The sequence below is a fragment of the Acomys russatus genome, chromosome 1, assembly GCF_903995435.1.
Source record: "Acomys russatus chromosome 1, mAcoRus1.1, whole genome shotgun sequence".
Lineage (NCBI taxonomy): Eukaryota > Metazoa > Chordata > Mammalia > Rodentia > Muridae > Acomys > Acomys russatus.
Genome location: NC_067137.1, coordinates 119,294,335 through 119,308,808, shown reverse-complemented (window position 1 = coordinate 119,308,808; position 14,474 = coordinate 119,294,335). Strand labels below are relative to the sequence as shown.

The 14,474-nt window shown below is 55.9% G+C and overlaps 1 protein-coding gene across 2 annotated transcripts; it reads right to left on the bottom strand.

The window, feature by feature from the left end:
- Positions 1–558: 558 nt before the first annotated feature.
- On the bottom strand, positions 559–14,163 carry Exoc3l4 (exocyst complex component 3 like 4). Of its 2 annotated transcripts, none has more exons than XM_051151737.1 (12): positions 13,761–14,163; positions 8,755–9,176; positions 7,226–7,883; positions 6,166–6,277; positions 5,830–5,952; positions 5,462–5,562; positions 5,223–5,303; positions 3,433–3,547; positions 2,908–3,027; positions 2,675–2,827; positions 2,055–2,176; positions 559–781 (listed from the first exon to the last, which is right to left on the bottom strand). In XM_051151737.1, the coding sequence occupies exons 2-12, from the start codon at positions 9,158–9,160 to the stop codon at positions 598–600; spliced, it is 2,175 nt and encodes a 724-aa protein (XP_051007694.1). In that variant the 5' UTR covers positions 9,161–9,176; positions 13,761–14,163; the 3' UTR covers positions 559–597. The 2 variants fall into 2 exon arrangements, with proteins under 2 accessions (XP_051007694.1, XP_051007703.1); XM_051151746.1 differs by lacking the exon at positions 13,761–14,163 and adding an exon at positions 11,799–11,935.
- Between the last annotated feature and the right edge of the window lie 311 nt (positions 14,164–14,474).

Here is a 14,474-nt window from a genome sequence, read left to right as displayed (position 1 = left end):
GATCAAACTGCACATGGTTGCTTCCTGCTATGTGGGTGCTGGGAACACAAGCAGGAACCCCCCCCCCCCCCCCCCCCCCCGCCCCAAGGAGGAACAAACACTCTTCAGCTCTGCGCTATCACTCCAGCCTCTGAGGCCTGTTTATCTGCAGCTACAGGCAAGGATGTTTTCAACGCAGGGCTTGCCTCGGCCACCCCATTCATTCAGTGGCCCACTGGGTCTTCCAGCATCACATCTCCCAACCAGCTTAGCTTGCCCAGCCTTAGGCTCTATTTTAATTCGAGTTTATTCTTGGAACAGTCAGCTTCTCACCGTAGTGGGGGATGTGCTGAGCAGTTACAAAGTGAAGTCTCCCCTAGCCTGAAGTCCTTACAAGCAGCCTCAGCATGCCCCAAATGACTCCCCCACAAATGCCTGGAATGCTTCCACTCTTGGTTCCCCCAGGCTGAGCAGCCAAGCAGCTGAGACCAAAAATTCCATGGCTCCCGGCTTCAGAGCTGAGGGTAGGGCCCCATGGTGACTCACTGCGCTCCCAACTTGGGGTCAGTTATGGGGAGGGCGACAGACCCTCCCCAGGCTTCTGCCTGCCAGTCAGCCCTAAATGCAGGTGATAAGAACGTCCACAGAGGTGGGCACTTCAATCTCCTCAAAGAGCACTCGGTGTGAGGAGGGCCTGGTCTCATGGGCTGCCCTCAGCAGGTCTTGGGTGTGGTGCAGGAGATGCTGGTTTCGACGGCGGCCGAGTCTGCGGAGCGCCAGGATGGCCAGAATGTGGTCACGCCTGTAGAGACATGGGGTCCTCAATGCAGAGTGGTGCCCCCCTGGCACCCTCCAGCCCTCGCCCCACCCCGAAGCTTGGGAGGAAGTATGATTCACCCAGCATTCCTGGAGCTGGGTCAGAGAGGCTGAAAGACTGGGATTATCCCAGGCCCTGGAGGGGGTGGGGGATGGGGCTCTATAAGGAAGGCTCGAGCAGGGTACCTGGACCTAGAAGCTCGCAGGCATGAGACAGGGAAGGGACAAGTGCGTAGTAGAAGCTCTGCACAGAGGCAACACAAGAAATCTTTCTTAGGGAAGGCTCCAGAAACTGGCTGAACGCGAGGGAGGTAGAGACCTGGCCAGGCTGGGGTTATATCCACAGAGTGCAGGACAGAGCAGGGGAAGTGAAAGGGGGCGGGCGGGGGGGGGGGGCGTAGGGGGAAGGGAAGGCAGGTACAAAAGGCACCCAGAGTCACTGCCTCCCCTCACTGGTTCCCCACAGCCGCTGTCCAGGGCCACCTCTGCAGCCGGGGAGGGAGGACAAAACCCAGGCTGGGGAACTCCCAGCACCAGTAGGGAAACTGCGAACTTAGAAGGGGGCTAGCAGGGTCGTCAACTAGATCCCAAATCTGGCAGATCAAACGGGCTGCGAGCAGCAGAGAGACCCAGGGAAGGGGCTGGACCAGGGGCTTTCTGCGGCCTTTCCATCCCGGAATCTCCGAGAGCATTGGACAGGGCCGAACCGGGATTTCCACTGGCTCGGATGACTAAGTGCCCCGCACAGCCTGGGATCCGAGCCTCCTTCCGGGTTTGAACTCGAGGGTGGGGCATGTCGTCCACGGGTGGAGGGGAACGAGAGAGAGAGAGAGAGAGAGAGAGAGAGAGAGAGGAGAGAGAGAGAGAGAGAGAGAGAGAGAGAGAGAGAGAGAGAGAGAGAGAGAGAGAGAGAGAGAGAGAGAGAGAGAGAGAGAGAGAGAGAGAGAGAGAGAATGGTCCACTCCACTAGGCTCCCCAGGCCGCTTCCTCGCGCGCATGCACACACGGGTCCTTTTTTTTTTTTTTTTTTTTTTTTTTTTTTTTTTTTTGCGGTTTCCACCACCCCCCCGGACGCCGCCGCCCCCCCCCCCCCGCCCCGCTGAGGCGCAGTTCTCTCTGCCTTGACAAGCTCGCTTCTTCTTCTGTTCCTTGCCCGCACTCACAACCGATAGGACTTTGCTGAGGGCGGGAGTGCCAGGATCCCAGTGATGCCTGACTCTGGGTCAGAAGCTAGTGGGGGGGGGGGGGTGTCTGCGAACCTGATGTCCGGGTAGCTCCGTATAAGTGTCTCCAGGTGCCGCCGGATGTCATCTTTGTATGTCTCGCCCAGGATCTCAGCCACGCACAGGATAGCTTGGTCCAGCCACGTGGCTTTAGATCCCTGAGGAGACAGAGAGATGTGTGTTGTGGTCTATCTCCCCAAGGCTTCCCTGCCTACAAACCCTTCCTTTAGTGCTCTGCTGCAACTATCCCATGTGTCTACCGCGAGTGGCATGCCCATAATGACTTCACGGAGGGGGGGAACCGAGGGGGGCATCTGCAATGATTCTGTAGAGAAGTCTTCCTGTCTGCACAGACGGGAAATCCGAGCCCTGACCAGGGAAGTGCTGACTGGGACCTGTCACCAGCAGCCTAGATAAGGGGTTTGGGCTCTGAGAGGGGAAAGATCTCCCTCCAATCTTGTCCATTGTAACCCTCACTCCTTCTTTGCCCCCTGGGCCTGCCCCTCTAAGAGGAGTTCAGACCCCTGTCATCTTCCCTGTGGAGTCAGAAGAACCGCCCACCGGAAGCTCTCCAGTACCCGCTCCACACCCACCTAGCGGCCCCTTATAAGATGACAAGAACTGAGCCCTCCTTGACATCCAGACAACGCTCATACCAGGCCCTGGAAGGTGCTGCTAATGGCCTGGGCATCCAGGCTCATCTTATGGGAGCCGTTCACACGATTCAGGCCACTGAATCTCTCGTGGGGCCTCAGCACTTGCCCGAGGTATTCTCGGACCACAAACCGATGCACTTCCTGCAGAGTCTCCTGGGAGAGCGAGTGAGGGTAGGGTCAAGATCAAAGGCATGGGCCCTACATTCCCATGCCAGCCACCCACTTCCTGGTACCTGTGCCAGTGGTGGAGTCACATGCTCAAGGTGATGTGCAAAGTCCACCACCCTGTCCATGAGGGGACGCAGTGTGTCTTGTGTGAGCCAGCTCTTGGTATACAGTACCTTGAATAGTGGCTGGAGACGGAGGGGCACCAGAGTCAGTTTCTGCTTACCATTCCTAACCCCCTTTACTACTGGGTGCCCTTGTGCCATCCTCTTCCCTAGGCACACATTTTATCACTGTGCCTTTCCCAGAATGCCTCCTCCAATGGGCCTGGTTTGAGAGTCTTGTCAGGCCCTCCTTAGGGTGTGTGCTGGGTATACCTTTAGTGGCTGTAAAGCCTTCTTTCTTGGCCCACCATCCCAGAGTTCAGGTGTTAAATCACTGAGAGGAAGGAATTACAGTGAGGTGGTAGGGTGTTTCCTAAGTGCCCTTGCTCAGGCTGAGAATTCAAGTAGGGCACATGAATGCTGTGCCCTAGGCCTGGAGCTTCAGGGACTAGGTGGGCATCGGCTAGGCACAGGAAGTGTCCACCTCACCTGCATGTCTTGCTGGACAATCTGGAGCAAATGCTTCTGGAAGCTATTGGTGGCAGCCACCAGGGGTTTCTCTAGTTCCTTTATGGTTCCTGGGAACCTGGCCAGAAGACTGGTTCTGGGGAGGGGCCAAGACAAGTAATGAGCTAAGAACAGGACCCACCTGGCACAACCTGCAGACTCCGTCCACTTATCGGCGGCTCTCAACCTTCCTGAGGCTGCTACCCTTTAATACAGTGCCTCATGTTGTGGTGACCCCCTAACTATAAAATCATGTATTTGCTTCCTCATGAATGTAAATATCTAATATGCAGGATATCTGACCCCCCCCCAAAGAGTGGGCCGCAACCCCCAGGTTGAGAATCACTTATTTAGACTGTGCTGAAAGAGTTGTGCCAAGTAGCACCCATGGGAGCAGGACGGGATGGGCGGACACCATTAAAGCCCTGGGCACCAGCCACAAAGTCTGGCGGCAGCTAAGCTCCATAGCATAGGTCTCATCTGGCAGCTTTGGAACAGCCCTCCATGCCTCTTGGTGGCAGAACATGGTAGTATAGCCATTCCTGACGCGAGTCTCCCCTGAGCTCCGTCATTACCTCTGAAGATGAAAATGTCCCATTTCACTGCTGAGAAAACTGAGGACCAGTCTACACCCAGAACACTGCAGCAGGAGGCTGCTTCCTGGGGCTAAGCCCCTCCCCCTGCCCCAGAGCTGAAGGCTAGCCTGGTACAGTTAGGCGAGAGAGTGCTGGGAAGCTGAGCACCAGTGTGGCCACCCTTTGGACACAGGCGTGCCTGGTTCAACTCCCAGCTGCACCAGCATCCCCCTGCCCATCTGTACCTGGTACCCTGGCCTTGAGAAGTCACCTGGGGTGGATGAAGCAGGCACATAGTGCCTGGTGTATCATGGTGCTCATAAAGAGCTCATGGGGATGGGGGAGGGGCGGCGCGAGTTTGCTGGAGAGATTGCTCAGAGTTTGAGAGTACTGTCTGCTCTTCCAAAGGTCCTGAGTTCGATTCCCAGCAACCACATGGTGACTCACAACCATCTATAATGTGATATGATGTTCTCTTCTGGCTTGCAGGTGTACATGTAAGCAGAGCACTGCATACATAATAATAAATAAATATATCTTTTTTTTTTAAAAAGAGCTCATAGGGACCAAGTGCCCGAGCGAGGCCTCAGGAAGTAGGCTCCAGCTTTGTTTGAAGAGGAAAGAGGCACAGAGATGACATGACTTGTGGCAGGATGCACAGCCATCAATGGGCCGCGCTGGAATCCCAACCCACAAGGTGGTCTAGATTATGTGCCTTCTGTAGATGGCTATATTTCCCAGACTAGCATATCTGTGGGGACAAGGACACTCCGTCTGGAGGTCAGGCACGGTAGCAGTCTCTACCAAATAGAGATGGCCTTGCCTTCTGACGGTAGAGGGGCTCAGGATTATCCAGGGTGGGATTTAGGGAGTGGGTTTCTCGGAGGAGAAGGTAAACTCAAAAAAAGGAATGGAATGAAATGGAGGCAATAAATGAAGGGGTCCGGGGGAGCTCAGGGACCAGGGCGGCCCTATCTTCTTAGCCTTTGGTCAGCCTTGAAGCTCCTCTGCTGAGCACGTTCGGGTCAAGGCGGGAAGGGATCGATCCCGGAAGGCTTGGTGGACCTACAAGAGTCCACACTCCGAAGGCGCTAAGCTCCCCCCACACCCCTGCCGCTGCTTCCGATCTCTTTTCCTGAGCTCGCGCGCCTCCTGCTGACAGTACCTTGGCAATGCCCTGGAGCTGGGGCGACCTACCTCAGCTCCACACAGGCGTTAATGTAGGCGCCCAGGTACCACTCGCTCACAGCCTTCGACGCCAGAAAAGCCTTTTCAAACCTGCGGGCCGGAAAGAATCATTCCTCTGACCTCAGATCCGCACCCGCCGCCAGGTCCTCACTAACGATTAAGGTCTCACACTCAGTCCACCAGTGGACCCCTCCCATTCCTGGCCAGGTCATCTCCCACCCTTTCTCGGCTGAGACTGCCACCCTCACCTGGGCACGAAGAGGCAGAGCGCGCGCGCGCAGATCTGCAGGGTGGTGGCTTCCAGCTCCGCGGAGATAGCGCCGGCCGCCTTCGCGTGCTCAGCCACGAGCTGCCAGGGATGCCACTTGCTGAGCACAGTTGAGTCCCGAACACAGCCCACCCCCTCGCTGCAGTTTTCAGTGGCCCCAATGTGAGGGTCACCTCCCCCATTCCCAGAGTCCACCGGCAGAACTGTAACCCTAGCCTGGCCATGTGCCCCAGCGGTCTAGATCATCCCATAGGTTTCCCTCTCAGTGCAGCTTAGCTCTAAGGGATCTCTGTCTTGTGCCTGAGTCCTGAACACAAACCCTTCCTTCAGCCTGCTTCCCGGGCGCACCATGTGCACATCGATGGACAGGGGTGAGTGGTAGAGGCCCTGCAGCACTTCCTGGTCCTCTTCAGCTTCCCAGCGACTCTGCTCTAGCTGCAAGATGGTGTCAAAACAGCTTGTGATCTTGGTCTGTGGGGTGAGGCGTGGGCTGAGGTAAGATTTCAGGGAGCAAGGAAAGGGCGCCCCCTGGCTCCCAAACCCCGTTTTGCGCCGTCAGGGACTAGCGTGAACGGAACTCAGTCATAGTCCACGCCTACAGGTACCGGCAGCACCAACCCAATCCAAGACTTTAAGCGTCCTGTAGGAGCCAGCCACTGAGTCCTGGTGCCTCCCCGACCTCACCTCTAGGAAGCTAGTGTAGTCGCTTTCCAGTCGGGCCCACAGGGCAGGCTCTAGGAGTGGGGGCAGCGGTTCGGTGGGCAGTGCCAAGTCTGGGGCGCCCAGGAAGTCAGGACTGAAAAGCAAGATGGGGTTGGGGAGTTGTTGTTGAGGGCCCCAGTGGGACTTTGATGCTCTAACAGCTGCCTCCTCTCTCTCTCTCTCTCTATCCTGGCTCAAAGTCTAAAGTCGTCACTGCAGCCCTGAACTCCGTTTCTGTTGACATAATCCATCCCGCTACCCTTTAGAGCTCTGTGCCATCACTTCTCTTCCCAGAAGCCTCTGATGGCTGGGCTGGACTTCTTGGCGCTCAAGCAACCAGCTGGGCCTGCTCAGGGTGAGCTGTTCAGATGGGCCTCTGCCAGACTGCCTCAATGTGACCCCCTACCCTCATGGTTAACCTACATTCAAGACTAAGTTCTAAGCAACAGCCACCCTCCCCCTAGCCCCCACCAAATCACCATCTAACCCAAAATAGGACGGTCCAGACCAGCTGATAATGGCTTCAGACCACACAACAATTTAAAGAGGCCAGGACTTTGGCAGCCTTCACTCTCATATGTTCCTGCCTGTGGCAAAGCTGGGGCCCATTGGTCTGGGGAAATCAAAGCACCCTTGTAATCAAGGATGGAAGGGCCCAACAGGCTGCGCTCTACGTGTGAACACACACCCAGAGGGAAAGCAGGCTGAACCAACGCTCTGAGGGTGCTCTGTCTGGAAAGCCGCCATTTTCCAATGCACTTGCAGCCATCTTATGGCTTAGCATTGCTCTCTGGGGCTCCTGGCACTAGTCAGAAGCGCACGTGAAAGACTTTCTAGCTTTGGGAACTTGTACTACATGGGTGGTCTCTTAGGAAAACCTGGAAAGGGAACACACAGCCTAGCACAAAGGAAAGGACAGGGTCCCCAGTCCTCCTGGTGCCCTATCGCCTTCGCCAGCCCAGGAATAGGGAAGAAAGGCGCCCTGTGTTTGCCATGGTCTCGTGGTGGGTAAGTGGTACCCGCTCCTGCCTAATGGCCTCACCTGCCATAAACATTAGCTGCCCAGTCTAACAGCACATAAAGCTGCTCACAGCCGCGGGCGTCTCGCGCCAGCTCCTGAAGGCGCTGGGCCACCGCGCTGTGGAAGGCTCGTAAGTAGGTCTCCCACACTGGGAAGTCCGTGTCTTCGTAAGCGGGCTGCATCTCTAATCGCACCTTCTGCAGGTCGCGGCGAACCACGCTACCGAGCTCAGCCAGAAGCTGGGCTAGGTCGGACGCGCCCTCCGCGGCAGCCCCTGGGGCGACTTTGGCGCCTGCCTGTTGCACGCGCTCTTGAGCGCTGAGCCGCACTGCGTCCTCCCAGTGCTGACGCCAGTGGCGGGGTGTACTCAAGAAGTCACCCTCGGCTTGGGGGGCCTGATGGGCCTCCTCTTCCAAATGCACCACCTGGGCCAATTCCGCTAGAGCGTCTCGATCCACGCCTTCGGAACCCAGAGCCTCGCGCACAATGGCTCCGATCTCCGCAGCCATTCCATCGTAATGCAGACAAAGGTCCATAGCGCGCCGCGCATAGGCGGTGGGGTCCGGCGCAAAGGTGCGTGAGGTTTTGTCGGCTACCAGCCGCGTCTCCAGGTCCTGCAACTGTTCAAAGGCCTTCACTAGTTGCCTCTCGGTGATGAGGTCTGCCACGGATTTGCTTTCTGCAAAGCGCGGGTGAGAAAGGGAGCAATGACAGGGGACCAACCCAGCGTCCTGATAGCTAGACATCTAAGTTGCACTGGCCGCTGCCTAGATGTCCTGTACAGTCCCTATTGAACTGCTCTACCTGCCAGAAGTCCCTGCTTGTAATCACATTAGAAGGAACAGTGTCAGTTAGAGGCCCAACCCTGGCTGAAAAACAGCAATTTGGATCAGCTCTTGACTGCACAGCCGGTACCTTCTACCTTGCAAACCCCAATCCCCACCCCACCCTCACTCCCATCTCTGCTATGCTGCATGACATCATATGGGACTGTAATTACAGGTCTAATAGGGTCAGAGCTCAGGCTGGGTGTGTCCTGCCCTTCTGTCCAGAGCCGGGCTTTCTGCTGTGCTGTTTTCTATTTCTGCTGGTTCCCTTCTTCAGGGTCCAAGTCCAATTCCCCTCCCCTGAGCAGTCAGTCCCCCTAACTGCCCTTCCAAATAACAATGGCACCCTTGAACCTCTGTGACCCAGTGGTCAGAAAGGACCAGTGCCTACCGCCTAGGATGAGCTTGCTCAAGGGGCAGGGCTGTGAAAGGTCATGCATGCGTTATACTTCTACAGTCTTGTAGCTCTGGGTTTGAAGCCCACTTTTCTACTGACTAGCTGTAAGACACTCAGCAGGTCACTCAGCTGAGCATGTTTCTCATTTGCCTAGAGGGTGTGTTGTGTGTGTGGGGGGGGCTTTCTTTGCAATATACTAAAAGAACGTGTGCAGAAGGCAGGATTTGGGTGAGTTAGGCCTCAAGAAGTGTCTGTCAGGATACCTTGGCTTAGCTCCTGCCCTCTCTTCCCTGTCTCCTCTCACAGTGTTGGATGGGGGACCCTACCTGCTTTCGGCTCCAGATCCTCAGGCCCCATCCCAGCGGATGCCTGCCGGCTAATGCCATCTGTGGTGACCTTGGAGGGCTTCTCTGGTATAGCAGAAATTTGGGGATGCACGGCCGTTAGGCCTTCACCCAGGGCCCGTCTCAAGGACCTGAAGAGGGATCGGGAGCTTCGCCTGAGCAGGCCTGGGTCCTCCTTGGGCTTGTGGGTTGAAGGTGGTGGTAGGCTGGTCCGGAAGAAGGTCCGCTTCAGGGTGCTCAGGCTGGGTTTCATGGTGTCGCTGTGGTACATGCTTGAATCTTTCATACTGTTGGACTTCCTGGTGCTCTGAGGTAGGGTCTGTGACTTCCTAGGCTCCTTGGGTCTTTGAAGCTCCGGCCTAGGGGCCACTGTCTGTGGTAATGGCATCTTGGCAGCAGGAGAGCTGAGGGTGAGAAAGCAGCTTCAAAGACCTGGAGGGTGCCCAGGCCAGGAAGCAGACATAGACCCTCCCCCCACCCCCCCAGTAAACCCTCTGGGGCTTGTTAAGGAGCCCCAGGAACATGGTGCAGGAAGGCTTGGTCTCTTCTATGGAAAAAGAAATGTCTGCCAACCGCTGGCCTGGCCAGAGCCTTCTGTACGCAAGGGCACACTGAGCGCAATGGTGCACACCTGTGATCCCAGCGCTCGGGAGGCAGTGGAAGGTGGATCACTGTGAGTTCAAGGCCAGCCTGGTCTATAAAGTGAGTCCAGGACAGCCAAGGCTACACAGAGAAACCCTGTCTCAGAAAAAACAAGAGAAAGAGAGAGAGAGAAAAGGGGGCACGGGCAGGGCGCTACTGCCAGGAGAATGCCTTCCCTGATGCCATTCCCTGAAGGCTGTCTCCCAGGTGTCCACCTTTCACTGAGCCTGAGTAATTCGCCTTTGAATTAGGAGTATTGAGGATGCATATTCTGGGAACCAGCCCAAGCCACAACCCACCAGGGCAGGGCCCAGTACCCACATCCCAAACTTCTAGGATTTTAGCTTCTAAACCTCTCCCCATCCCTTTCTCCCGCAGCACCCCCCACCCCACCCCCACCTCCCTTTTAGCCCCTCCAGAGACCTGGGCTCACCCCTTCAGCACAAAAGGCAGGATTGCTTCTGCTCAAACAGGAACCTCCTTAAGAAGCATTCCCTTCCCTGCCGCCTTGGGGCTGGAGGAGGGTTCAGTGATGCCCTAGGGCCCTAGCCTCAGGCACCCAGTCACTTATCTTCACCACTCAGCCTGCAGGGAAGGTGGGGGGAGGGCCTTCAGGCCTATATTTAACCTGGAGTAGAGGAATTCCAATATATTTCCTACTTACTGCACTTCCCCCTTTGGCCTAGCCCCCAACCTTACCATGTGGAGTGTGGCAGGGGTCTCAAGAGCACAGGAGAGACACACTGCTCCAGCCTCTGACAGGCACAACCACCACCACACACCTTTTTAGCTAGCAAAACCTGACTGTTTGCTTTTCTGACCGTATGTTTAGCTAGGGGTAGAAGAGAAGAGACAGCCTTCCTGGCCACTGGAACCTTCTACCCCCCATATTGTGCAAGCCACACATGGGGGGATGGTGCGGGGCCAGCAAGTCTCCCTCCCACCCCCACGTCACCCCACCCCCCCCCCCCGCCCTTAGAGAGGCTGAGCCAAAAGAGGGCTAGATGGAACTGAAAAGATGGCTCCGTGATTAGGAGCACAAGCTGTTCTTGCAGTGGACCCGGGCTCAATTTCTAGCACCCACACATTGGCTCACAACTCTCTGTAACTTTAGTTCCAGGGCAACCAATGTGCTCTTCTGACTTCAGGGCCCCAGGCATGCATGTGGTGCACAGACAGACATGCAAGCAACACACATACACACACACACACATCATAAAGCAAATAAATAAATCTTTAAAGAAGAAACAAAGGACTAGATCAAGTCAAAGCATAGCTCCCAGCCCTCTTCAGGGCTCCCCACCATACCAGGACAAATCCAAATAGGAGCTAGGGCCAGTCCTCTGGTGAGTCAGAAGGGACTGCTCTTTCCTGGGACTTAAGGCATGCTGGACAGAGGCCAGCTCCTAGGGTCCAGCCCTCCAGCAAGGTATCTGTCCGAGTCAGCTGAAGCCTGCATTTCTGGAGCTCCAGAGGTCACCAGCAGCCACAAGGAAGGGGAAGGAGGGAAGGTTGGGTGATTGGTTGGGGCCTTTATCAGCCCCACCCTGGTCACAGGTCATCATCCTGCCAGGCACTCAAGTTCAGGGACCCTGCCCCATACAGACCTGACCTTTACGTGGCAGTCTCTGGCTGGCATCCAACTTCAATGGGCCATTCAGTGCCTAGAGTGGGAGATGGCACCTGGCTCTGCTGTGCTCTCCAGGCGTATTGGAAGAGGACAAGGTGGGCTCTGCCTTATTTACAAAGCACTGACTGTGTGTCCAGCCCAGTGTTGACACAGATATCATCCCCATGACAACAAAGCTGTGGAGTGTTATCTGCCCCATTGGAGGAACCTGAGGCTCAGAGAGCGGCAGGGTCTAGCCTTAAGCCGCCCAGCCTGTCCCACTCAGGTCTCTCCAGAAGCTAGGGACGATGGTGGGTTGGTGTGTGCTCCTGAGCATTAGAGGATCAGCTGTTACCCCAAAAGATCTGTTTTCCCAGTGAGGACCCCAAGACAGGGGTCGGACTTGGAAGTCCTTGCAGATGAGTCTAGAAGCAGATTCTGTATAAGGAGGGACAGCTGGGTGCACAGGAATCTTTGGATTCACTCAAGGTGCTCACCTACCCTCATTTCAAAGCAGGCCTCCACTAAGGTGCCCTCAAGGCCACCCAGCAGCCCCTCTGGCTGCAGCCACACCACTTTTGGCTCTGAAGCTCTCACCAACTAGCCAACCCATTCTCGACCTCCCCCAATCGAAATGGGTCACTCCTTTGTTCCAAACCGTTCTGCAACCCCCAATGTCCTCAAGCCACCCCCCAAGCCCCAATCTTGGCATTCAAGTTCTTCTCTTTCTAGGTTGACCTTTCTTTGCCTCCTTCCTGGTATGCGTGTTACTCACGTTGGCCCACGGGGCCTCCTCCATCCTGCTGAATGTGCAGCTTTTGTCCTCCCTCCAGCCGAGTCCCTCTTGACCCCCTCTCTCTTTAGTCTCCAAATTGGACCTGGTTTTCAGGACACAATGAGTCCCCTACATCCAAAGGATCCTCAGCTGTGCGTCAAATGCTCGGTAGCGCCTCAGAACGGTCCTTCCAGGTTTGAGAGTCTGGCTCCCTCCTCTCTCTTTCACTCCAGGGTACAGTTCAGAAGTACAGTGCAGTGAGAGTGGGTGCCCCACCCAAGGCTGGCCTGGCTAGGTGTAGCTCTGGTGGTCACTGGGCTGATCTGTGGACCCCGCCCTTATGCCTTCCCTCTGTGGCCACAAGGCCCATGCCCAATTCTCTATCTCCTGACCCACTGCTGCCACTTCCTGACTGCAGCTAGGGGCTAAGCTCCAAGACCCTGCAGATGCACACAGTCTGGGCCCCAGGACTCATCTCTTTATAGGTCAAGCTACAGGTACCAACTGCAGGGCAGGGGGCAGGGATCCAGCCTGGGTCCCTCCAGCTGGCCACGCGCTTAGGTGGAGACTTCCCCCACTCCCAGCCTTGTTTCTACCCTTTTCTAGACCTTCCCACTTGCACCACTCCCACTCTGTTTTTCTTCTGGACAAACCACATCCTCCCTCCCAACCTATCTATCCTAGGACCAGGCCATCCCTGTCCTTCAAAGCCCAGCAAGAGCCACTGCAGGCAGCTTGTGGCACTTGGCACTCATGCCATGAAACCTTCTCTGCAAGCTAGGAGTCTCCCTGAAAAAACGGAACAGGGGGGTGGGGTGGGGGGAGAGAAAATATGGTTTCAATCCATTCCCTCAGTCCGCCTTCAAGATCTACAAGGACGAATAAGAGCTGCAAATGTCAGAGAGGGCCAGTTCCGACTGCCATCTTAATTAGTTTTATCTGTCTGCCCAAAAATCCCAAGATTGGCTATTATGGGAATAACAATTTTATGTGTTGATTTTGCAAACACAATCAGTAGCTGTCCTATATGCCAACCACACCTACTTTTAAAAAGACACATGCTCCCTTCACAGTTGCCAAAATACAAACACCCTGGTTGCCCTCATCCACCAAAATACAGACTTAACTTGGTACACAAGACCCTTCCTAAGGTTTGTCATGTGTTCCCTGGTCCTCTGTCTGCTCAGAATTCATTCTCCATGCTTCTTTGCTTTTGTTTTTGTTTTTGTTTTTTGAGACAAGGTTTCTCTGTGTAGCCTTGGCTATCCTGGACTCACTTTGTAGACCAGGCTGGCCTAGAACTCACAGAGATCCGCCTGCCTCTGCCTCCTGAGTGCTGGGATTAAAGGCGTGCGCCACCACGCCCAACTCCCCCATGCCTTTGTGTTAGCTACCCCTGGGTCTGAGAAGCCTTCCCTGAGCGGCTGAGTCCCAGCACACTGCACACCCTTTTCTGGGTCTAGCTCCAGCCCTAGATATGATATAGACATGACCCAGACCATATGGATATATATGGTCTGAGATGTCTCTGCCACTTGGCCAAGAGCCCCAGGGAGCAGGATGTGGCTCAGACCCCTGAGGGGCCGATAAATGTCAGGTGCCAAGGAAGATGAAGCAGTGCCGACATGATTGTGAACCCATGGTACCTCCACACTGAGGCATGCTTCAGCCTTGCACGTCCTCATGTTGGCCCCAGCGTCTCCCTGTGTGATTGTGTGTGTGTGTTCTGTGCCTGCATGCCTCATGTATGTCTCTGCTTTCTGCTAGTGTGTGTGTGTGGCTGTCTATATAGTCAGATGTGTGCATATCTTCTGCGACTGAGCTGCCACTCCAGTTCAGCCAGCCTGGGCTTGGAGCCCAGACCCTCGACCAGAGAGGCCAGCGCAGTTTCAGTCCCCGTGGGTCCCCATCCACTGCCCAAAACACCCTCCTACCCTCCTGCCCCACCTGGCTGGGTCATACCTTACTTGTGAAGCAGACAGCTGTACCCAGGCAGAAGAGATACTGGGGAAGTCAGCCAAGCTGGAGGATCCTGAGACCAGGTCCCGGCCGGGAGGCCTCCAGAGCAGCCCGATTGATTGGCCAAAAGCTGGGGCTTCCCAGCCACAGGACCGCCCAGGCCCACTCTCTTCTAAGACCCCTTGCTTTCGTTTTCAGAAAAGTTCCGCCCCTTTCATTCCAGAAGCAACTCTTCCAACCTTTGATCGGCTACAATCCTGGAGCTTGCCTGAGCCCGACCCTGAGCTCGCTGTGGAGAGACTGGCGAGGGGAGGCTAGGGAGGACCTTCTGGAAGCTGAGGAGGTGGAGATTACTGGAGGAGAGGTTAGGGAGGTGGAAGTTAGGGGAGGATGTTGCACAGCGGGGCCAGGAGCTGTTGGGGACTACTAAGGACTGTCAGACCCTCCCCGGCTAGAGGTAAGGTAGAGCCCCCTAGTGTCCAAACCCAGAAGCGCTGGTCGCCTGCCAGAGCTGAGAGGCAGAGAGCAGGTACCAAGACTCGTGGGAGACGTTTTCTGAAATGCCTGGAGGTGTGAGCCATATACACTGCTCCTGAGTGCTGGAAGGAGAGGGCCCAAGGGACCCGGGGGGATCACACTCAGGAGTGAGAGACAGCCTTCTAGGAAGAGGCAGCGCAGCAGGAACAGCGTGGAGGAGGGGCTGCTGCCATGGCTTCG

Bases quoted from the DNA above. Each gene is read 5' to 3' on its own strand.
- Exoc3l4 (XM_051151737.1), bottom strand. From the start codon at position 9,160: ATGCCATTACCACAGACAGTGGCCCCTAGGCCGGAGCTTCAAAGACCC. The intron at 7,884-8,754 runs GTAGGGTCCCCC...CGCGCTTTGCAG, and splicing joins GGATCTGGAGCCGAAAGCAG to AAAGCAAATCCGTGGCAGAC. The intron at 2,177-2,674 runs GTATGAGCGTTG...CTGTCTCCTCAG, and splicing joins GCAGCACCTTCCAGGGCCTG to GGATCTAAAGCCACGTGGCT.